This window comes from Corythoichthys intestinalis, chromosome 11 (genome assembly GCF_030265065.1).
Source record: "Corythoichthys intestinalis isolate RoL2023-P3 chromosome 11, ASM3026506v1, whole genome shotgun sequence".
In the NCBI taxonomy this organism is placed as follows: Eukaryota; Metazoa; Chordata; class Actinopteri; order Syngnathiformes; family Syngnathidae; genus Corythoichthys; species Corythoichthys intestinalis.
Window position 1 is genome coordinate 9,992,131 of NC_080405.1, and position 25,713 is coordinate 10,017,843.

General features: G+C 39.0%; 1 protein-coding gene across 2 annotated transcripts in view; it reads left to right on the forward strand.

Annotated features, from left to right (window-relative positions):
- Window positions 1-21,134, forward strand: part of cnot6a (CCR4-NOT transcription complex, subunit 6a) — a 46,129-nt gene extending 24,995 nt beyond the window's left edge. For both annotated transcript variants that reach the window (XM_057850141.1, XM_057850142.1), the window contains exons 7-12: window positions 315-472; window positions 600-754; window positions 973-1,127; window positions 1,198-1,431; window positions 11,656-11,858; window positions 17,421-21,134. In XM_057850141.1, coding sequence (XP_057706124.1) covers window positions 315-472; window positions 600-754; window positions 973-1,127; window positions 1,198-1,431; window positions 11,656-11,858; window positions 17,421-17,636 — 1,121 coding nt within the window. In that variant the 3' untranslated portion in view covers window positions 17,637-21,134. The remainder of the gene's footprint in view (window positions 1-314; window positions 473-599; window positions 755-972; window positions 1,128-1,197; window positions 1,432-11,655; window positions 11,859-17,420) is intronic.
- Window positions 21,135-25,713: the final 4,579 nt, after the last annotated feature.

The window sequence follows — 25,713 nt, forward strand, 5'->3', positions numbered from 1 at the left end:
CCCCACTTTCAATTCAAAGCCATGTCCCTGGCAGCCCCAAGTGGGCGCCTTTCTTATTCCGTCCAGTTGCGCTTTGCTGTGCTAATGTAAAAAACTGTACAAACCTTGGACTACTTGACCAACACAATGTTTATCAACAGGCTGTGAATTCATCTTAAAGATGGGATTCCCAAACAAAATTAGGCCTCTTACTCATTCTCTTTAGTTTTTTTCTTTTTTTTCTTCAAAAGTCGAGGAATGTATTGAATGACCATTGTTATTATTAAAATTGTACGAGAGGAACTAACCAGTTTTCTTTGCTTTTCCCTTTGTAGCACTGTTCTCTGTCATGTGCTACAACGTGCTGTGTGATAAGTACGCCACAAGGCAGCTGTACGGCTACTGCCCCTCTTGGGCTCTTAACTGGGAGTACAGGAAGAAGTCCATCATGCAAGAGATTATGGGATGCAATGCAGACATCATCAGCTTGCAGGTGAGACATGTATTATTCTACCTTTTTCCCTGTAATATTTGTATGACATATACAATTTATAAATTTATGTCATCACCTCTGCTCTTACCGTTGTCCACCTTGACCCGTGGCTCATTGTGAAACACAGGAAGTGGAGACGGAGCAGTACTACAATTTTTTCTTGCCTGAGTTGAAGGAGCAGGGTTATGATGGTTTCTTCAGTCCAAAGTCACGAGCGAGGACCATGTCCGAGTCAGACCGTAAACATGTGGATGGATGTGCAATTTTCTACAAGACAGAAAAGTATGTTTTCTAAAAGCAACAGTGATTGAAACTAGACCTGCTACTGTAGTTTTAAATGATTAGTTTGAATATCTGTCTGAATTAATATCTTGGTGGGTTCAAAATGTTTTCACCTTAATCGACTGTCAATTCCTGTTAGCATGTGTATGAAGTAATTAAAGTGATGTGTGACGCACACTTTTTGGTCAGTTCTCACCGTGTGATCCACATCTCTTCAGGTTCAGTGCCGTGCAGAAGCACACAGTGGAGTTTAACCAGCTGGCAATGGCTAACTCAGAGGGCTCAGAGGCCATGTTAAATCGTGTGATGACGAAGGACAACATCGGCGTTGCCGTACTGCTTGAAGTTCGTAAAGAGATGATGGAAGTCTCCTGTGAGTTGATGCCACTGTAGTTCTTACCTTTTAGAGCTTTTGCCTCACTTTTTGCTCACCATCTTTTCAGCTGGAAAGTCACTGCATGGCATGGAGAAGCAGCTGCTGTTGGTAGCCAATGCACATATGCACTGGGACCCAGAATATTCTGACGTCAAGCTGGTACAGACAATGATGTTCCTGTCAGAAGTTAAGAACATCGTGGACAAGGCGACACGCAGCCTAAAATTGTCCTCAGTCTCTGGTGAAACCAATGGCATTCCACTGGTGCTCTGCGCTGACCTCAACTCATTGCCTGATTCTGGTATGTGAGACAGATGTCCACTCTATGTGCGGGCAGTGGTTATTAGAGATGGGAATCTTTGGGCACCTAACGATTCGATTACGATTCAGAGGCTCCGATTCGATTATAAATCGATTATTGATGCACCACAATCCCCCCATCCACCCCTTTTTCTTTTAGTTTTTTATACACTAGTTCCAAAATTGTTCAAAAATTCTCTCGGGCTAAACAAACTACTATTTCAGTATCAACTTAACCATTAAAAACAGTAAATAAAATACTCAAGTCCCCATTCTGTATCGGCAGCTTTAAACTACATTCAATTAATTTAATTTTGTGAATCAACCGTTAAAGTTGTTAAAATTGCTCCCGTTATTTCACAATTTCCCTTCCATCTACTTTTGACGTGAAAGTTTTAAAACTGTTTCATCGTTTAAAGATAGATTCAAGATTTTGCCGATTTGTTTTTTTTTTTCTTTAGATAAAAAAGTAATTAGGTACGCTACAACAGAGCCTTCTAGAGAAGACTACTGCCTTAAGATGGCACCTGTTTACTAGCGTGGGAAAGTCTGTCATTTCGCATCTAGTTCTTGGTATATGATCTAACACGGCCGTCGTCTGTCATTTCGCATCTAGTTCTAGATATGTGATATCTACCATAGCCGTATGTTGCCGTATGTTTGTAGCAACTAACAACTGGGCGCTGTTTGTAGCGGCTGACGGCTGCAGTCAGGTATTTTTATATTTTATTTTTTTTTAATCTAGCGGCATGGGTTGAACATATTTACTCTCGGTCCGTTCCTCATTGCGTCCTGAAGACCGCGCTGACTGTTTTATTTCCGCTTTTCCTGGTATAATTTAATAATCGGAATTTGGATGTTTGTGAATCGTTCTCGAATCTTCCACAGCTGAATCGGAAATTTCGCACGCCTCTAGTGGTTATGTTAATTTGGTATGTAAATCCAATCACGATGCACTGACTATTCGGGCCGAAGATTTTGGGCCATAATGTGACTAAAAATGTTTTTTGAACTAAATAAGATTGCCAAAACTGGAAGTTGCATTGGCACAAGTAAATAGCTCTGTAGCATGCACTTCTCTTGCTGCTAGAGGCAACATGTTCGGTGAATGTGGCTGCGATGGCTCGACACAGCTATTATTTGTTCTTTGATATATTGCAATATTGCTTCAAGCCAAAATACCCAGCCCAATTATTCCACAAAGAAGCAAGGGTGTAGGTTTGCTTAGGGACGGGTGGTACATGACATTACCAACTTTTCAGGATGCTAAAATTGTCCCCAACTTTTAAGCAACCTTATTTGCATTATACCAGGGTGATTCAAAAAGAATGTGCCAAAATCCTTGCAGTACTTTTAAAACATAAAAAAAAAAAAAAATGATAACTAGCCGGATACAGGTATTGTATTTAACTATAAAGTTTTTATTTCATGCTTTACAAGTTCTCAATGTGACCACCACCAGTGGCACGGACAGCATCAAGCTGATATGACTTTTAATTTGTTAAAATTAATTACTTTTTAAAAAGACTTTAAATTCTTATTAAATTATTAATCTTAATTAATTAATAATTTAGTCTATTTCAATGATTTAAAATGAATAAATGCGTGATGATTTTGGCACATTCTTTTTGAATCACCCGTGTATAATGCTTTCAGTTATAAAGGTAATTTAGCTCGTCTTCTCTTATGTTGTAAGGATGGAATTGACCCTACTCTTATTAAATGAATTTGCGTATTATTATTATTTATGTGCCGTTATTTGTTTCTGACGGTATGATGACCATAAGATAAAAACCTTAAAATTTCACGGTATCACAGTATTGCAATTACAGCTCTAAAATGTGTTACTTTGAGATATGAGTTTAAAAAATAAAAATATTTTTTTCCATTGAACCGGATTTTTATTTTTCCAAAACATATTAGCAAATTGGAACATAAGCATGTTTAGTTAAAATAAATAACAAAAAATAACTCATATTCTGAATAACATTTAAATAAACGCAGTCCTTTAGTTGAGCCGAAACCCACAGCATTAATACCATCAGAACAAAAATAATAGAATTATTTTCCATAAAAGCGTATGACGTCTGTATGGCTTGCATCATGTTTACATTATACACAAACTCTTTCTCAATGCCGACAGTTGCCCGAGAGCCAAAAACACCACGTTTTACCATCGCTAGACACTAAACATGCTGGAGTTAACTCTCTTAGCTGGTGGGAAACGCTCATGATAGTGTTTAGTAACCTCAAATTTTATACAAATGCAACATCATATTGAAAGTATTGCCTCCTCAGCAGCCACCCTCTGCAAACATGTTTTACATGTCTGTTGGCCCTCCTCAAAGCCGTGGTTGTCTGTAACTTTTCTGTAGCCAAAGTATTCCCATACCAGCGATTTTGTTTTCTTCGATTGGGGAAAAAAGTTCAGGAGTTTCACCTCATCCAGCCATCGTGTAGCACTGCAGACTCACTGACACTGAGCAATAGCCGGTCGGGGAGGGTTGAGCCTTGCTGCTGCAAGCGGGGATTTCTCCCTGCTTTTTTTGGGACATAAAAAATGGCTAATGCCTTAGTGGTTTTGAAACCGTGACGTTTTCATACCACGATATACCTTGAAACCGGTAATCAGCACATGTCTAGTTCAGACTTACATTTACCCTTTTTTCACTTGCTGAATGTGCCAGTCAGCCCCCCCCCCCCCAAACGCACGTTTGATTGGCTGATGACTTGATAACCACTCCCTCACCCTTGCATACACACGCACTCACAGCCCCGACAGAAATACTACTATAATACATGTCGACAACATGCCACATTCTCCGCTTCCTCAGAAGAAGAGGGATATTAGAATTTTTTTTTTTTGGCCAGCAGCAGCAGCCACTGTAAGTAATGTAAAAAGACTAGAGCTGTCCCGACTAGTCGACATAGTCGACGTCATCGATGACGTAAATCCGTCGACGAGCAAAACATCCCGTCGACGGTTAATGAAGGGTTAAAAAAATATATGCGGTGAAAGTTCAGAATGTCGGACGCTCTGTATGCAAGCGGGGAAAGCGGCACAAAGCCAAAAAAGCGCACCAGAGTGTCCAAAACAGTGACTTATTTCAAAGAAACAAAGGCGGGTACACTCTTTTGTCCTGTCTCTTCAATGCCAAGCTTGGCTGCACGTCGGCCGTGAATAAACACCTAAAGCGCCGTCACCCAGTTTGTAAGTCCATCTAACTAACTAATGACATGTTTTATTGAAGTTGCTAAGCCTGTCACGATATGCAATGAGTCTATTTATTGCACGGCAAATAAAAATGAGGCTGGTAATTTTCACAGCTGCCTTCATGTGCGTGCGTGCATACATTGGTGCGTGCGTGCTGATGGCATATGAGACTCCAGTTCCTTTCTCTTATCAACACGCTGTAGAATTAAAGTTCAGACATACAAAATAAGAAAACACATCTGTATTAAACACTGTAACGTTAGCACTGCTACACTGAGGTGAATGGGGGAAAAAGGCAACTTACTTTAGCCCGCTATAAAACATTGGCAGTCGTCTCGTGAAAGCAAACTTGCGGTTAAAAGGTGACACTTCAAACATGAAAAATCGCAGGTTAACAGCATTTGCAAACGAAAAAAATGACCAAAAAAATCTATTACTGACACTACATGCAATTACAAAAAGTGCTTTTTTTGCGGAGTGTAAAGTTAAAGTTTGCGGTTTAGCGAACGTACTTCCGGTGAACATTTCAAAATAAAAGCATGTGATGTTCTTCATATAAATAGCGATTTGTGGAGTTAATCCCACATACTTCAAAATTCAGATTCTACACTAAGAATACCTTTAAAATGACACCCTTTATGAAAAATCTGATTGGCAATGAATAATTATTATAATTATTATAATACTATTATATATAGTACTATACTATAATATTAATGCTAGGTGTTTTTTTAAGAATTGTTTTGAATCTTAAAGAGATGCTGTATTTTCTCAAATTGGAGAAAATTAGACTGACACTCGGTGGATCATCTGGGTCCTTTGAAAATACTTGGAACCCTTTTTTGTTATATGTTAGGAGCACAGATTGTCATCTTGATTTAAATTTTTGAAATATGCCTGAAAACTCGCAGAATATAGACGTACACTTTTGTCATGTAGCCTTTGTTCATAACAATACATGGGTCGGAGATATGTGCCGGGGGTTTTAGGGGTCAGGGGGTGGGTTTCGGCTTGTTTTCTTTCTTTCCTTTTTTTTCCCCTCCGTTTATTTTTTTGGGGTTTTTTTGTTCTGTTTGGTTGTTGTATTAAAATAAAAGTTAAGGGGGATTTGATGAACTGATGATGGGCACATCTACTGCTGATTGCCTCTTTAATGTGGATTGTCCCACTTGCTTCTGATCCCCGAAAAAAAAAAATAATAATTGTTTTGAATCATGTTGGAAAGGCGAAGTCAGTGTTCTGAATCTGTTTACATTCCATTCTTTTGCACTAGTTAATTCTATCAGTATTTGAACTCGTTTATTTTTTGATTTATTATTGTTATTTACGTGTTTATTTGTACTTAAATAAATAATTTACGTGTTCCAATATGTTTTTTTAAATTGATAAGCGTCAACAAAAATGTTATCGCTAAATTAGTAAATTAAAATAAATTAAAAATTAAAATAAAATTTTAATTATTAGATTAGTTGACTAATCGTAAAAATAGTCGGCTGACTAATTGGGAGAAAATCAGTCGTTTGGGACAGCCCTAAAAAAAGACATCAATATTGTGGAGGTGGGAAACACACCACTAATTTTGCTACTGAAAGTCCGACCTGCAGGAGTTAGCATAACGTTAAACTGCGAATTTGCTAATCTGCAAAACTTGAGTAGGAAGCTGCTTAGAGAAGTTTCCTTCTGTATGTGTTTTCTACTGTTAACGTTAAACTGTGAGAAATGTAGTGAACAGAGTTTTACCCTCTTCTCCCTAATATTTCTTTTTTAATGTGGTCTTAAAGCAGCCTAAAGGAGCTTTCATTATTTGTTTAGTTTGGCTGTGCTTGTGGAACAAAGCAGTAGTGTATAAGTCAATACTGATTTATTTTGCTGCATTGATCATTTAGCCTATCAATTAATTAGCTTCATATTTGTGAGAAATGTAACCCTCACCCCCATTCACCCAATCTGCTTGGTCTTATTAACCCATCCCCAGCAAAAAGTGTACATGCAGGTCATGCTGTTATATGTCCCTACCAATGTTGAGATCAAACCTACGCCGTTGCAGAGAAGGTTTCATCTAGGGCTGCAGCTGTCAAATATTTTAGTAATCGAGTATTCTACTGAAAATTACATCGATTAATCGGATAAAACTTTTTTTTTTTTTTTTTTAAAGAGCAATTATAAATATACATGAGAAAAAAACACATTTCACCTAAAGATTCAACCATGTTTAGACAGTCTTTTTTAGATGTACATTGTTCAAAAGAGCCAACAATTGCATCTAAGATGTGACTAGAAAAAAAAACCAAATTCACTGCTTTCACTCAAAAAAATTTATTTTTTATTATAAGATCTTATTTCTTACCCAAAAATGTCATTAGCTTGGTAACACACCACTTAAATGTTAGGTGTTCTTTCCACGTGTTTCAAATGAATTTCCATTTGTGTCAAGCTATTTTTAAGTCACATTTCTAAGTCGTGATAGGATTTTGAGTTTTTGCAGTGTTCAAAATATATGCATACCTGCTGTATAGGAGCACATTAGGCACCACCGCTATTTGGTGTTTTATCCATCAATGACTACCGAGCTAAAATTGACATTTAGCTTTTTTATGTTTTTTATTTTACGTCATCACCCTACAGCACTCTGTTTTTACAGTTTAAATAAAGCCTGTATGAAAGACACGTCAGCCACGCATCGACAGTAGTCATAATTAATAGCCCTGCGGAGGGCTAGGTTTGTAACGTTACGTTAGCAAGGTACAGTAACGTTAATCTTATTTTTTAGCGCTACTTTAATTTTACCTTGTCCTGAGCTCCTCTGCTCTCGGATTAAACGGGGTGCCTTCGGTGGAGCGGGGGCTAGGCGGGTGGGTCGCGCGGTGACACCCAGCCTGAGTTTCGGGGGCAGTGATCAGTCGCGGGGTCCAGCCGGGGCTCCTACACTTTTGACATTTTCTGCTTTTTCTTGGTGCCTTTCTATTTGCTTTCGTCGGCGTCTTCGTCGTTGCCTCCATGCGTGGTTGAAATCAAATAGATTCACCGCCTCTTTTTTCTTACTGGACGCATGTGGCGTCAGCGTGTTATGACGCATTAAAAGTAGTCCGGGCAAAACGTCATGCTTAGAGCTAGCAAAATTAAACAATTCCTCGAGGCAGAGAAAATTCCTTGATCAATTTTTTAAATCGAGTTACTCAAATTATTCGACTAATCGTTTCAGCTCTTTTCAACAATTGAGTCATCCAATTTCTATCCATTACAGTTGACAACATAGACATGACCTGCTGCCCTCTTTCTTCTCTTTGCTATTTTACATATTCAGCAGCCTATCTATTTGATCGATGTCTTGTGTTGTAATTCTTGAATGTTTGTAGAGGGCCATACCAAATGCAGACAGTTGTGTTCCAGATTACTTAAATGTTTTCTGAAGCATAACATTGTATTGTTTTAATAAGCTCATAGAGCTGAATCTCTCATATCTCGAATCTTGTATTGTATGATATGCTATTGCATTTGTTTTCATTTGGAAATTAAATTGTTAGCAAAATTTTATGTGGTCACTTAAATCGGCATATCATGACTTATTCACCATTTTCAAAAACATAAGCACTTACCAGTGCATTAGCCTTTTTCTTGTTGGGACGCCAAAATGCCTCAGTCAGGATAAGTCCCCCAGGGTTGCTCTTCCTTCCACTGTGCAGGAATGTCTCCAGCATAAGGACCACTGCTAGTATTGTCACAGGCGTATTTTCCAGGCTGAAATTGCAACTCAGGTTGTTGTAATTCTTGTGAACACTTTGAAGTCATACAGATCCAGTTTCATAGTTTGTCATTGTCAGGATAACGACGAAATTTATATTAGAGTTCCAACAAAACTATGTAGTCAAAACCCATTAAAAGTGATTGGTGCAGAGTAGAGCAAGCGATATGGCCTTAAGTATGTATCACGATAAATTGAGCAAATATACCTCGATAACGATAAATGATGATAAATTCGCCCAAGCGGACAGTTATATAATTTGAAAATTTGAATCAATGCATGGAATACAAATCAACCGTTTCTCGTTAAATTTATTTACCAGCTTTCAGTTTAACAATTGCACATGCAGTCTAAACATTTAAGTATTTAAAAAATCTTGTAAACAATAAGAATTCTAGTGTGAACATTTATAACAGCTTGTATGACTTGAAAAATGTACTGCATTAAAAAAATCAATATGACGACTGTGCAAACATGTCATTCTAACACAAATGACTTGCAGGTTTAACAGTACACTTCAGACAACTTATTGGTGATGGCTGCTGTGAAATAATTATTCAACACAAGTGTTTACGTCAAGGTTTGTTTTTTTTTTCCCAGAACATTTTTTGACACATGCACCCCCCACACAGACACAACCAGATTAAAGCTGTATTGCTCTGATGCCAATGAAACATTTAAGATTTTATGATGGCAGAACAAAGCAAACACATACAGAAAAATAGCTGTGGCCATTAAACTGTCATATTATATATAGGCTTCACTGTTGGATTATACTTTATGCTGAGTGCTTTGCCATCATGAAAGCTTTCAGAGAAATCACACAGATACCAAATAACGTGACATAATGATTGCTACATGAAGTCAGTGCCCAGTCCACTCATTAATTTCAGCCGTTTTGACAACGTTCGAGCCGCTATCCAACTCCATCACGTTCATTTGTAGCCGCTGTTAGCCGCTAGCGTTAGCCTGTGGCTTGGCTACCAGAAGAAAGCACTGAAAGCATACTCTCCTGAAATCGTGAGAACCAGGGAGGACAGCGGGTGAAAGCCCGTCTGGAACCCGCCAAGAGTTTACTTAATGTCGGGTGAAAGTTTGGCGAAGCTAACTTAAACCCGACTCCATCCCGTTTACTTGTAGTGTTAGCCGCTAGCGTTAGCCTACCGGGCTTCTGTTTGTTTGGCTTCGTGAAAACCACGTGACTCCATACGTGAGCATACTGTCTGCTTTCTTAAAGGGGAATGAACTAGAGCTGTCCCGACTAGTTGACATAGTCGACGTCATCGATTACGTAAATCCGTCGACGAGCACAACATCCCGTCGACGGTTAATGAAGGGTTAAAAAATATATATGCGTGGAAAGTTCAGAATGTCGGATGCTCTGTATGCAAGCGGGGAATGCGGCACAAAGCCAAAAAAAGCGCACCAGAGTGTCCAAAACATTGACTTAATTCAAAGAAACAAAGGAGGGTACACTCTTCTGTCCTGTCTCTTCAATGCCAAGCTTGGCTGCACGTCAGCCGAGAATAAACACCTCAAGCGCCATCACCCAGTTTGTAAAAATTTTTTTTTTCATTTTTTGTACACCAGAGGGTGCTGTCGCCTTACTAAATTATAATGTTTCATTGACAATGGGCCTATAAGTTCTATTAGTATTGTTCTTAATGTTAACTGAAAGGTTTATTTCATGTTATGGTTTATTTTATGGTATGGAAAATTATATAAGGTTAAAAGGTCATAAATATATACAGTATATACAGTGATTGCACTCAAGGGAGAGATTGTCAATGATAAGGTAATAAATTAAGGTAAAGGCAATTCATATAAGCAATTCATTGATATATAACTAAGGTTTAAAAGGAAAAGGATGAAAAGTTTTTGTTAATTTCTAATTGTGTTGTTTTATTTGTGTGCACCGTAGCTCTTACGGTGTGATTACATAAAGGATGGAATAAAAGTTGTAAACCATCAGTTTAACAGACCATCTTTTCAATCGGGATGCTCCACTAGTTAATTCTATCAGCATTTGAAGTCATTGTTTATTTGTAATTTATTATCGTTATTTACGTGTTTATTTGTACTTTAATAAATAATTTAAGTGTTCCAATATGTTTTTTGTGAATTGATAAACGTCAACAAAAATTTCATTGCTAAATTAGTAAACAAAAAATATATATATATTTTTAAATTATTAAATTAGTCGACTAATCGTAAAAATAGTCGGCTGACTAATCGGGAGAAAATTAGTCGTTTGGGACAGCCCTAGAATGAACATAGCCGAACAACACAGAGTCAAAGCGGGATGAAAAGACTATATTTTCTTGTTTTATTAAATTACCGCATTTACCGACATGGTCAAAATTACGCCGGTCATCGTGAAGAGTTTCGGTTTTCCGCCCTGCTTTAGTGCACAGCAGGATAAAGGTAAAGTTCCTTCAGTGCCTCCTACAATCCCCACCATAAATAAATAATAAATATGTATAAGCTTGCATAGACATATATTGGAAAGCTCCACCATCATTGGTGAACCGATCATCTTGAACTTGGTATCTATGTAGTGTGGGCCAGTATCTTTCGATCCTCGGAGCCTGATTTAAAAATGACATATTAGCCAGTAGCGGGCATGCATGCATGCCACACAGCCTTCAGCCGGTAGTGCACCTGTTTCAAAATGGTCCCTAGCAACAATGCTATAACGTGACAACACTAAGGACTACGTCTGTCCCAATTGCATTTTTTGTTGCACCGGAGTCACCTGATTTTCGACGTTCTTCCTCGGCATCACATTAGACATGTTGCGCCTGGTGCAAACAGTGTTGTGACGATCATTCGGCTTGGAGATGAGTTTGAGCGGCGACTGTTGCCCTTTTTCCGCTTGTTACTTTTGCCCTTTTTCCGCTTGTTGCTTGTTTTGCTGTTGTCATTTACGCTTAATACAGAGACAGGGTTCAGGAACGACACTTTTTGTCAGGCAGTTCTCATACTCGCACAACATAAATTTATGGACTCCCCCGAACACACACACACATACACATGTCCCGCGTTCACTTACTGCTCATGTAATGACTGGTGTACAGGCGTTTAACGGTGATGTGACTCCAACTTGACTCTTTGCTGACGGAAAACCAAAACGGTTCTTAGGAAGCATGTGATTCAAACCGACAAAGAACGGTATGAGCGCAAGCATTGAACGGTTCTTTTCCCATATTCTTTTGGTGGAAAAGATGTGGCAGTTACTCAGTTCTTAATAAAGCTTCTTTCCAATACAGGTGTGGTGGAGTACCTGAGTACAGGCGGAGTGGACTGCACCCACAAGGACTTCAAGGAGCTTCGCTACAGCGACAGCTTGACCAAATTCAACTGCAATGGCAAGAACAGCACGTCCAATGGCAGGATCACCCACGGCTTCAAGCTGAAAAGCGCTTACGAGAATGGCCTGATGCCTTACACCAACTACACGTTTGACTTCAAGGTAACTGGATTGGCTCCAAATAGTCTAGCTCTGTTTGCAGCAAGGATCAAGTTCACGTAAAGCAGTTATTTGGCAAATAGGCATAAAAAGAAATACAAATTAATAATTTAAATGCAACTTACCTTAGGTCTTAGCTTTTGGGGGCCAAAGATATGCCTAATCAGAACAAATAACAAAAGGTAACTCCACGCCACCAGGGGTGTCCAAAACCACACAATATGGAAACAACCTGGATTTTTTAACAGCCTCTTTGCAAAGATGACCAAGATGCATGATGCTGCATTTAATTGACTAGTAAAATATGAAACGTCTAATTATGAGTTGGTGGTTAAAAGACTAGTCGCGCACAACCCTAGTTACTACTGCTTAATGTCATCAGTGGACAAGATTGTATATTTAAGAGGTGGTTGGCCCCTGGTGAAAGTAATAACCGTTCCCGCTGCGAAGTAGGGATGTGACAATATATCGAAAAGGTGGTATATCGCTGTTCCTTGTAGCCCAAAAGGTTGGAAAAGCGCTATATAAGTATAACACCATAACCATAACACCATAACAATATGCTCCCATCATATGCTTCCATAATCTTCCATTAGAAAAGTGTCCACATTAGCTCTTTGGCTACCATTGACGGTCCTAGACGTCCAATCCAGTTACTGAAACTAGAGCATTCACCACCTTTGTGAGAATTTACAGGTCACTTCCTGTTCATTTTCAGGAATCTACAGGCTACTTCCTGTTGATTTTGAGTCACTTCATATTCATTTGGGGACCTTCTTGAGTCATTTCCTTTTTCTGTAACCCAATATCAACAGGAGGTGACCTGTAAATGCCCCCAAGTCAGCAGGAAGTGACCTCTAAATGCCTCAACAGGAAAAGGAATTGACCGAAAATCAAGAAATTATGTCAAATGGCCTAAAATGTACTCGTTGCCTGGCATTGGCTGCTACTGACGGCGATAGAGGTCCAATCTGTTAGACGTGGGAGGGGTGAAAGCGAATGACATTCGCTGCCATCCCTCCCACTTCAAGTTAATTGGACGTTTACTAGTAATGAACTCACAGCAGAAGGATGAAAAGAGCTTGTTTTTCCGTTGTTTTGTTGAATATCCTAGAATGATTTCCTGACCCATGTATCGTTGATTGTTGTATCGCAAATCATATTGTGAGGTACCGAGGTTCCCACCCCTAGTGCAAAGTCTGCAAAAAAAAGTGTTTCGTAAGTGACAATGGGGGTTAAAGCCGTCGAGTCTCACATGAAAGAAGATAAACACCAGCGGTCTGTGTGAGCAATTTTGTGTTTACACTGCAGGCATGAAAATCTCTCACCTTTCGGCGTAATTCGCCGTTTTGAAGTCAAAAAGGATGACCTACGTGAATCGTGTAGATCCGAGGAGAATTTTTTTTTAAGGAGGGTGGGGGGGTGTAGGCATGTGCCGGTTACCTTCACGGTTTACCATGCTATGAAAACGTCGCGGTTACAAAACCACTAAAATTTTCCGTCATACAGTAGTACGTATTCGTTATTTTTCATGTGTCGAAAATGCAGCCAGAAGTGGCTTGGCGCAGTGGCTGGCGCGGCAACGCTTACCCCTTTCCGTTTGATGCTGCGTGTGTCAGTGATGCTATTCCAGCAAACCCAAAAACAAACACTCCAAACACAAGGCGTAAATTCTTCAATTTATTGATCTCTCAAATCGTGGTAACTGAAAAATACCAAATAAATACATTTAAAACGTACAATCGTATTTTTCCCCGTGTGAGTAGCTTCAACAGTTAAGCTTCATGAAAAAGTTCGCCAAAAACAAAACACACATTTCCTTTCAAATTCAATACACAAAGTTACTAAAAACTTACAAAGACGAATGATAGACAAGGCTTAGCTAGGAGAGCAACTTCATTGAGGTTAATCACAGCCGCTGAGAGAGAAACAAGTTTGTATGCGGGGAGGGGAAAAAAAGAGCTTCAAAGATCGCTAATAGCGACAGATGATCTTGTCCTAAGCACAAATTCACGTTTGCTGGACGAGGTGAGGTCTCACTCCCAATTTTTTTTTTTAGATGAATGCATTTGCCTGCATATTGAATTTGGTGAGTAATGGATCGTTTTCATATTTTGCGGTATGTCAAAGTTACTGCCGTTCGTTGCAGCTTGCGTTGAACACTTCCAGATCGTCCGGTGAAAAAATAGATCCCGTTAAGGTAGCGTCAAGCTTGTGTATTTAACGGTAATATAAAAGCAGTGTTGTCAGTAAAGCGTTATGTGAGTAATGCGTAACTGTAATCTGATTATTGTCTTTCAGTAAAGAACAATCTAACGCGTTCATTTTTCTAAATCAGTAATCTGATTAAAATTACTTTCCTTGATGCCTGTGCGTTTCTATTTTGTTATTGCCCCATAATGTATGTAGAATGAAGAATACTGTAGTCATGGGAGTGACATCACATGTCACATTTTCTAATTGGGGATGGAAAAAAAAAAACGGGTCACGTGTATTACCATGATTCGTGAGCCGTGAGCGCTGGGAGTTTGCGGCCAAACAACATAGCCTTGCTACCTCGCCAGGATGCAGTGAAATAGGCAGGAGATATACTACAAACAGCTGCATTTGCACACTGGAAACACAGCCATTACTTCACATTTTTGTCCAGTAAAGATGACCAAAATATCTCCGTGCGCTGCGAACTTTGCGCTGGCTCAAAAAGACTGTCGACCGCGAAAGCATCCAATTCAAGTACCACTTGGAATTACAGCACAACAGGTAACAGAACAGCCAGGACTTTTTGATACTGCTCGTGCTCAATCCTCGGTTCAAGCTCAGTTGTTGTTGATGGTTTTGAAAGCTTAGGTTTAAAGAAATTCTAAATATCCATCTTGCCTCCTCAGCTGTAGTTTTGGCTAAGCAATGCAAACGGCTGTCTCTAAGGTGCTATAGTCACATGATCTGTTCGAAAAATAATTTGGACCCATTATGAAATACTTTGAAGGATTCTTGTTCATTTCATTCATTTTTGTTGTTTGTTTTATTGCTCTAAAACTTTTATAGACAACATTTTAATGGCCATATTCAATGGTTTTTATTTTAAAGGGGAAGTTCAGAATTTTTTACATTAGGATTAATCTTTGAGTTAGCCGGGGTTTAATTAGTCGTTGGAGTTGATTTGAACAAATTCTGTGCAGTTTGCCAGTTATTTGTTAGTTTCAGGACTCCGGAGATGCTAAGCTAGCGCGAGTCAATGGTGGTTGAAATCAACTCCAACTAATTAAACCCCAGCTAACTCGAATATTAAGCCTTATGTGAAAAATTGTCAAATTCGCCACATGTAGCACGTTTCGCCGACGGAGGACATTTTGGCAGAACGCCGGAACATATTTCCTCCACACCTTTCTCACCTTTTTAACCCCTGACCCATTTTCATGCCTGACACTGAAATAAAATTAGTTTTTTTTTCTTCATAAGAAAAAATATTTTTAAGGTCTTAAAAATGTCTTCAAAAGCATTAAATTTGACTTTTAAAATGGTACAAGAAACCTGTTCTGGTGTGCATGAACAATGGCAATGTACACTGCTGGCCAAAAGTATTGGCACCCCTGCAATTCTTTCTGTCAGATAATGGTAAATTTCTCCCAGAAAATGATGGCAATGACACATGCTTTGGTAATGAGATCGTCATTTATTTTGCTTGCAATGAAAAAACACAAAATAGAATTTTTTAAAAATGAATCGTTATCATTTTACATAAAACTTGAAAAACGGGCCGGACAAAAGTATTGGCACCCTCAGCCTAATACTTGATAGCACAACCTTTAGACAAAATAAGTGTGAACAACCGCTTCCGGTATACATCAATGAGTTTCTTAGAATGCTCTGCTGGAAATTTAGACCATTCTTCTTTGGCCAACTGATCCAGGTCTCTGAGATTTGAAGGGTGCCTTCTCCAAACTGCCATTTTCAGATCTCTCCACAGGTGTTCTATGGGATTCTGGTCTGGACTCATTGCTGGCCACTTAAGAAGTCTCCAGTGCTTTCTCTCAAACCATTTTCTAGTGCTTTTTGAAGTGTGTTTTGGGTCATTATCCTGCTGGAAGGCCTATGGCCTCTGAGGGAGACCCAGCTTTCTCACACTGGGCCCTAAATTATGCTGCAAAAATTGTTGGTAGTCTTCAATCTTCATAATGCCATGCACACAGTCAAGCAGTCCAGTGCCAGAGTAAGCAAAGCAACCCCAAAACCTCAGGGAACCTCCGCCATGTTTGACGTTGTGGGGACCGTGTTCTTTTCTATGAAGGCCTCAAGTTTTTCCCTGTGAACTCTATATTGATGCCTTTTCCCAAAAAGCTCTACTTATGTCTCATCTGACCAGAGAACATTCTTCCAAAACGTTTTTGGCTTTTTCAGATAAGTTTTGGCTAACTCCAGCCTGGCTTTTTTATGTCTCTGGGTCAGAAGTTGGGTCGTCCTGGGTATCCTACCATAGAGTCCCTTTTCATTCAGACGCCGGCGGATAGTACGGGTTGACAGTGTTGTAGCCTCAGACTGCGGCTCAGCTTGAACTTTGGATGTTAGTCGAGGTTCTTTATCCTCCATCCGCACAATCTTTTGTTGAAATCTCTTGACAATTTTTCTCTTATCTGTCAACATCTAGGGAGGTTAGCCACAGTGCCATGGGCTTCACACTTACTGATGACACTGCGCATGGTAGACACAGGATCATTCAGGTCTTTGGAGATGGACTTGTAGCCTTGAGATATCCCATGCTTCCTCACAATTTTGCTTCTCAAGTCCTCAGACAGTTCTTTGGTCTTCTTTATTTTCTCCATGCTCAATGTGGTACACACAAGGACACAGGACAGAGGTTGAGTCAACTTTAATCCATTTTAACTGGCTGCAAGTGTGATTTAGTTATTGGCACCGTCTGTTATGTGCCACAGGTAAGTAACAGGTGCTGTGAATTACACAAATTACAGAAGCATCACATGATTTTTCAAAACGTGCCAATACTTTGGCCGGCCCAGTTTTGGAGTTTTGTGTAAAATGATTGATTTGTTTTTTTTTCCCCCATTTTCTTTTGTTTTTTTCATTGCAAGCAAAATAAAAGAAGGTATTACCACCAAAGCATTTGTAATTGCAATCTTTTTTGGGGGAGAAATTGAGCATTATCTTAGAGAATTTCAGGGGGCCAATACTTTTGGCCAGCAGTGTAACAGCTCAGTCCCTTCAAACCGTAAATTGTCAAACGAGAGTTTGCTTTGAAATTGAATTTGGATTGTTGCCTATTTATGAAGAACTGTTCATTACAGTCTGCATACTTATGGCCAGCAGTGTAAAATGCAAAAAAAAAAAAAAAAAAAAAAGGCAAATTGTCAAGGTCATTTTACCATACTGAGTGAAAGTGGTAAATTTGATGTTCTTTACTTGATTTGGCAACTACTCTCAAATTTTAGCCCTTGCTGAATTTGAAGATGCCGGTGTTTATCTAGTTGATTGAGTCGCATGTGTCATGCTAAAATGAGCTCTGACTTGAGTCATGAGATCCGCCTTGACTTCCTGTGCTTCTTTTTCCAGGGTGTCATCGACTACATTTTCTACTCCAAGCCTCATCTGAACGTCCTGGGCATCCTTGGCCCCCTGGACTCTCACTGGCTGGTAGATAACAATGTCAGCGGTTGCCCGCACCCTCACATCCCCTCCGACCACTTCAGTCTTTTCACCCAGTTGGAGCTGCTCCTGCCCAACGTCCCTCCCCAGGTCAACGGTCTCCATCTGCCTACACGCAGGTAGTGAGTCCTTGCCACTCCACCAGGGGGGGGCTTGCTCCCTCTCCACCAACCCTATGACCAGCGTGTCCCTCTGTCACCCCCGGAGGAGGAAGGCAAAAAAGAAAAAAAAACAACCTGTAAAATATTCGTACAGTGAGATCTGGCCAACAGGGATTTCGTATGTTATAGATATTCTATATTTTTTTTCTTCTCTCTCCTTTTTTTTTTTTTTTAACTGCTCGATTCAGTCCAATTTGTGTATCATATTTCGTCTTTTGGATCCCATTTCCGCACACATTACCTTCTTATCATGCTACACAGGATGCTAGTTCATCCCGCGTTTTTCGACGCGAGAGGGTGGGCCACGTTTAGCGGAGGAGCTTCCGAGTTGATGGCGTGTGGCGTGGGTCTGCCAGTCTGTCCTGTATAAACCTGAAACCAGCAAAGACGACAGACACGTCACTCGAAACTCATGCGGGCAGGGGGTAGTCAGCAGTCGAGACGGAAGCTTTTCCGCGCTGTGGTGCTCGGGGCCACGATCAGTTCTCGCGACCTCCTGTGGTGCTACACCTCTGACCCCACCCACCCCTGGTGCAGTAGCTCCCACAAGTCACACAGCCTGGAGCGATGCTTTGAAAAACAGCCGCCAACCTAAATTCAGACTGTTTTTGGGTGTTGTTAATGTGGTCTCGCGCTATACGACACTCCCAGCCAGCACTTAATTTTGGGTCAGGGACGGTTTTGGGTCTCGATTGCTTCCAGTCAGCAAGCAAGAGAGCAAGTCATGGGTGGTTACTAGCATTCCTCTCTCTATCCAGCTCAACACACACAATCTTACATGTACACACACTCTGTAGCACTGTCTTGATGGCCAGTAGTGACGTCCCCATCTCCTCCAGTCCAACACACTCAAGTGAAATCAGTGTTTTCTTCAGTTTTTTTTTTTCCACAAGTGTTTGTACAGAATCAAAAATGTAGACTCAGTCTTTACATGATTGTATATGAACCACAGAAGACTTGTTTTCTGGCATTTTTTGTACCAAGAGTAAATTATGATCCCATTTGAGAAGATTGTATGTAAACTATGGCTAAATTTTTAATCCGTTCATGTCGCGATGAAATTGATGACCAGCTTGTACAAACAACGTTAAGAAGAAGAGGTTGTTCACGGCGTTTTGTCACGACTTTGCACTCCCTTCTAGATCGACCATTACGCAGTATCTTTTGTTTTTAAGCCGCGTCGTCCCAGTCTGCTCTGTCGGTTTGGTTTGTTTGCGAGAGTCAACGCCGCCGTCTTGTCATCCCCACCGGGTTTTCCTCCTCATCAATATACTACACGCAACAGATTTAGTATGTGGCGTGGGACTGACACCCAATAAGAATCCCACGCATCCGAGCAAACATCGTGCCTCATCGTAGCAGTCGTTGTCTTGCACTACTAAACATTTCGACAGACGCCTGAACAACCTTTTCTGCTTTTATTTTTAAATACTGTTGAGACATTTGTGAAGATTTTGTCCTTTTGTGTTTTGTTAAAGTACTTTATTTTCCTTTTTTTTTTTTTTTTTTTTTTTTTTACAAGCCGTGACAATGTTAATGATCTTGTGTATATTGCTTTTCTTTGAGCCCCATAATCAGGTATGTGTGTGACCCCCATCCTCCATGTGGATCAGGAGTGTCTTTTATGAAGTCACTGTACATAAGCACAGCTCTATTTCTTTGCTTCCACAGCCAGATCATCTCTGCATTTTTATAAGTCCACCTGAATTAGCCCCTCATATCAAAGGACCACCCTCACCATCTCTCACAACTTGGTTTTGTCGAGCTGTGTCTTTTTAAATCCCATTTGAGCAACCACTTTGTATCACTGTTTCACGTCGCAGCAGCTACTGTGCCATCTGTTAATTCCCCCATCACCACTTATCTATTTTGTCTCACCCCGAAATGCCAGTGACGACACTCGGCCTGGCTTTTGATGACGAGCACTTAGTAGACGCCCGACCTCCCGCATCATCGCCATTTTTGTTTTAATCAAGGGAAGCAAAGGAATAGGAAGTATCAATGTAGTCCTCAGAGGTCTTTCCTGTTTGTTTGCCTCCTATTTGTTTTTAACTGAAAAGCAAGTGTCCATTTTTCTTTTCCTTCACTTTTCCTGAATGGCATTAGTATTGTAGTAGATTAAAAGTCTAGCTTTTTTTTTTTTTTTTTGTAAAGTGTGAATAAAAGATGTATCTCATGTTTCCTTTCTAAACTGATATTGAATTGTGTTGATGTATAAATAATGAATTCTACGATGGTATCGTTTGCGACTTTTTAAGTACTTTCCCATCGTGCGTGCTTCTCCCGCCACAAACCAAATCCTCTGTAGATGATGTGTATAGGAGTTGGATGCTCCGCAATGAAGGATGTTATTTGTTTTTGGCATCAGAAAAGGTGACATCCATTTATATTGCAGACTCAAGCCTGCCCCCACACTTTTTTTTTTTTTTTTTTAATTTGTGGTTTTGCTACCTTTCAGCTTTATTGCAGATATTTTGCCTGGCACTAGCTGGACAGTGCTAGTGCCTGAAGGTGAGGGCAGCAGAGCTGACCTCGTGGCTGCTGAGCTTGTGCCGCTGGTCGCCAGACTGCTCCTGTGATCGTTTTTTTTAGTTTTTTTTATTGCTACTTAATTTGACACACTTCCCTCCTGAAAGTAGATTGTCACCTTAAAGGGCCAATTCGCAGAGCCACAATCATGTGCTTTTGTGATTTTGTGTTGTGCTCCTTTTGACGTAGTGATTTTTTTTCCAACAGTGCACCAAAGCTGCTTGTAGTCGCTGGTCATATTTTTCCCCCATCAAAAGTCAGTGAAAGTAGGGCTGCAAGTAACGCTTTCCTCGGGTTCACATCATTAGATTTTCACATTACCGATTGCATCCCTTTCAGACAAATGGCAATAATACTCCTAACATTCACACATTTTTTAGGCATTTTTTTGTGGACACTAATGTAGCTTCTTTCATTAACACTGACCTAACTTTTTAGCTGATGCATTGCTTTCACCTGTATATTTGCTCATCTCCTTCCCTTGCTGACCTCGTGCTAGTTGTTCAATGATCAGGATTGTCTATCTGTAGTCAGCTGAGTACATTTTATTGATCTGTCACTGTGTTTATGCACTGGACCAACTATTGTTTACCATTCATAAATACCAGCAAAAAAAAAAAAAAAGAATAAATTAATAACTGATGACAAAACACTTGCACAATGTTATAGAATGTTCATTAACCAAGACTAGAAATCAAGGCAGCTCTTTTCAAATCAACACTTATTGTTTGAAAACGGAACTGAATGGTAAACAATGTTTTCTGTTGTACACTTAGCCGTCCTCTCAATTCTCTTTGGACTAGTTTTGTACTTTTTTTTTTGGTTGTTTTTTTTGTTTTGTTTCATTGACTACAGGTTCTGCTTGTTTCCTTTTCACCTACCTATGTATTTTCCTACTTGTTCAGAATAAATTCTATATTATCTGTTTCAAGCGGTGTCACCTTTTATTCTATGCGAATAATTTTATATATTCGATATCTGTTCTCAAGTCGGCTAATTGTTCTGTTTGCTCATAGACTTCATAATGTGTGATATATATACACACACATACACAGTGCTGGCCAAAAGTATTAGCACCCCTGCAATTCTGTCAGATAATACTCAATTTCCCCCAGAAAATGATTGCAATTACAAATTATTTGGTTGTAATATCTTGGTTTATTTTTCTTGCAATGAAAAACAAGAAAATGGGGAAAAAATCAAATCATTTTACACAAAACTCCAAAAATTGGGGGGACAAAAATATTGACACCCTTTGAAAAATAGTGATGCTTCTCTAATTTGTGTAATTAACAGCACCTGTTACTTACCTGTGGAACATAATGTGGTGGCAAAAAATAACACGTGCATTCAGTTAAAATGGATTAAAGTTGACTCAACCTGTGTCTTTGTGTACCACATTGAGCATGGAGAAAAGACCAAAGAACTGTCTGAGGACTTGAGAAGCAAAATTGTGAGGGAGAATGGGCAATCCCAAGGTAACAAGTCCATCTCCGAAGACCTGAATGTTCCTGTGTCTAGCGTGCGCAGTGTCAAAAGTCTAAAGCCCATGGCACTGTGGGTAACCTCCCTAGATGTGGACGGACGAAAAATGGACAAGAGATTTCATCGAAAGATTGTGCGGATGGTGGATAAAGAACCTCGACTAGCATCTAAAGTTCAAGCTGTCCTGCAGCCCAAGGGTACAACAGTGTCAACCCGTACTATCCGTCGGCAACTAAATGATAAGGGACTCTATGATAGGATACCCATGAAGACCCCACTTCTGACCAAGAGACGTAAAAAAATCCAAGGTGGAGTTTGCCAAAACCTACCTGAAAAAGCTAAAAACGTTTTCGAACAAAGTTCTCTGGTCAGATGACACAAAAGTAGAGCTTTTTCGGAAAAGGCATCAACATAAAGTTTACAGAAAGAAAAAAAAACACAGTCCCCACAGTCAAACAAGCATAATGTAGGGCCCCTTTTGAGAAAGCTGGGTCTCCCTCAGAGGTCATGGGTCTTCTGACAGGACATTGACCCAAAAACACACTTTAAAAAAGCACTAGAAAAAGGTTTGAGAGAAAGCACTAGAGACTTCTAAAGTAGCCAGCAATGTGGAGGGATCTGAAAATGGCAGTTTGGAGAACGCACCCTTCAAATCTCAGAGACCTGGATCAGTTGGCCAAAGAAGAATGGTCTAAAATTCCAGCAGAGCATTGTAAGAAACTCATTGATGGATACTGGAAGCGGTTGTTCGCACTTATTCTGTCTAGAGGTTGTGCTACCAAGTATTAGGCTGAGGGTGCCAATACTTTTGTCCGGCCCATTTTTGGAGTTTTGTGTAAAATGATATTTTTTTTCCCACTCTCTTTTGTGTTTTTTCATTGCAAGCAAAATAAATGAAGATATCACTACCAAAGCATGTGTCATTGCAATCATTTTCTGGGAGAAATTTAGCAATATCTGACAGAATTGCAGGGGTGCCAATACTTTTGCCCAGCACTGCTATACTTGCATTTCATGACTAACTCATTTACTGCCATTGATGGCAATTAGGTCTCCAACGATTAATCGGTTAACTCGAGTAATTCAATTAGAAAAAAAGCTCCAAATCAAATATTGCTGCTTCGAGGATTCGTTTCATTAGAGTGGTGTTCTGTTTGTTTTGAAAGTGTTTGCAGTTGGTTTAGTGATTTGAGTGGATGCATTACCCTCTAGTGGCTGACACTGAATATGACAAATGTTTTAACATAGCTGAATCCAGGTAAGGAAGGTAAAGGTAAAGAATTCAGGTAAGTTGTTGTTTGAGCTAATGTTATTTTATTTATTTTTCCTCCATGCGTTCGTAATTTAGTTTATAGATATATTTAGCATTTTTTAAATGGGAATATGTGTTTGAACAATTTGTTCAGAGCATTGTAAAACTCTAGAATTATATTTTGTGTATGCATTTATGCTCTTTTAAAAGTGCAATCTGAGTAAGCCTTTGTTTTACATCTTCAAAAATTTATTCTGTAACGCATTTAAATGGTCCTAATCCGATTACTACTCGTACTAACTTGTCGAAAGTTAAATCGATTACTAAAACAATCGGTAGCTGCTGCTCTAATGCCAATTGACAATGTGAAAGCAGACATCACTGTCTGCTTTTTTTGCTATTTTATGAAGTGTTATTAACTACATTGTAATAACGAAGTAACAACCATTACTATATACAGTGTATGATGAGTCCAATCCATTTGGACTGGTTATTTATTGCTTTTAGTGGCAGTGAATGAGTTTTTATATCATTTCTATACGAAGCAACGTTAATAGAATAAATTGTATTAGTGTGTTAAGTACAGTAATCACATTAAAAAAGATTATATGCACACACGCAAACACACGATCATTCTGTTAAGCAGCTCCTTTGGTCTACACCCAGTTTTTTGTCTTGCCGAAATTCGCGGCAAGATTGCTTTTACAAAGCAATGTTAATCGAATCAATTGTGTTCATGTCTTAAGTGCTTACTGTAAAGGTGCGCACAAGCACACCTTTATACAGTTAGTTACAGTATATCTAACTTTAAAATTATTCAATACTATGTACAGTATACTGTATTTATCTATTTATTTTTAGCCAAAGTAATCTCATTTGAAAGAGTGGTCCCCAGGCATGTGCGCATGCCATATATCCCAGGTGATGCTCAAGCACCTGCACCTTTCCCCTGGATTTCCATAGGACAACTAGAGGTGACTGCACTTAGCTTGTTGAATTAAACAAGCGACTCCTCAAAGCACGTGAGCTTTTCCAATGACTTGCTTGTATTTCCCCTCATGGAGCTAGCACCAAACCACCACATTCCACTTGTCAAATAGTATGCAGACCTCACAGATGACACATTAACTGACACAACTACTCTTGCACTGAAAACTGGTTGACAACTTAATCACAGAATCAAGCATGTACTACTCAGCTGAAGCTGTTCTCTAATGCTGATCTGCACATCCCATAAAAGTCACTGCAGCTCTGCTTACCTTAAGGCTTGGATGTAGTGTTGCTGGAATGTTTTTTTTTTTTTTTTTTTTTTTTTTCTTCCCCAAATGTCAAGACAGCAAATATTTGTAGCCATCATTGGTTAATTTAACAATCCACCCACCCCACATTAACTCATTTGCTGCTTTTGATGGCAAATCAATTTTAACTGAGAGAGCTTGCAGTTAAAATGGATTTGCCAATTATATTGTCATCACTGGCAGCAAATGAGTTTGAAAAGTACAGCAATCCGTTTCTGTAGCACAGTATCTCATTTTGTCCTGGACTAAGTGAGATAACTTTTTTGACATTCACAACAATGGCGTAGGTTTGGTCTCAATATTGATAGGGACGGTATAACAGCATAACCTCCACGTACACTTTTTGCTGGGGACGGGGCATTCATAAGACCAAACAGATTGGGTGAACGGTGGTCAGGGCTACATTTCTCACCAATGTGAACCTAATTAATTGACAGGCTAAATGATTAATGCAAGATAAATCTATTGATTTTACTAACTTTCACACTGCAAATTTATAACTTCTTAATCTGATATTTTTTCTTGTTGTTTTGAGTGTTAAAGGGTAGCTAACAGATTAATGCGTCAGATTATTTCAGTTACTTTAAGTAAGTATTACTATTTGTTCTTCTGAAGCCCATACATAAAAAAGTTGGTCATTTTTCACCTAAATCGAGAAAAAATGCTTTCAAACAATGAACAATATTCTTGAATTAACATTTCTGACGGATTTTTTTTTTTTTTATATATATAATTTTAAGAATATATATACAAAGCTTTTGCTTAAAATAAGTCTGTTACGATTATTTTCATCTGACAATTTTCTTATTTCAAGAAATCTGAGTAAAATTTACAGGAAGCACTGGCAGATAATTTCACTTATTTCTAGTAGATTTACACTTAAAACAAGGGAATTTAAGTTTTATTTATTTATTCATTTATTTATTTTTTCAGTTTTTCAGTTTTAAGGAGGTGGGTTTTTGCAGTGCATATGTATCGGTTCAGGTGATACACCGTTCAAACCTTTGTTTTCAAAAACTACTAAAGAAACATTTTTGAAAACTTCCAGAATAAATGTCTGGATTTTATTAGCAAATTTAAATTGCAACATTTGAACACAAATTATATTAACATACACAAGAAATACAAACATGTTAATCATCTCTTAACTATCCAGGAATGCAAAAAAATAAAGATTTGTCTAAAGACCACTCAAAATTGTCTAAATAAAATAAATATCACAAAAACATCTTAGTCAGGGAATAACAAAAATAAATAGAAATTGAGCCTTCCTTCATGTTAAACACTACTGCTTTTGTCCACAAGCATAGCCGAACTAAACAACAACAAAAATTAAAGCTCCTTTGGGCTGCTTTAAAACCACCTAAATAAATTAGAAATTAAAATTGGGGAGAAGGGGGTAATCCTCAGTTCACTACATTTCTTACTGTTTAATTAACATTAACAGTAGAAAACATACAGGAGGATAGTTCTCT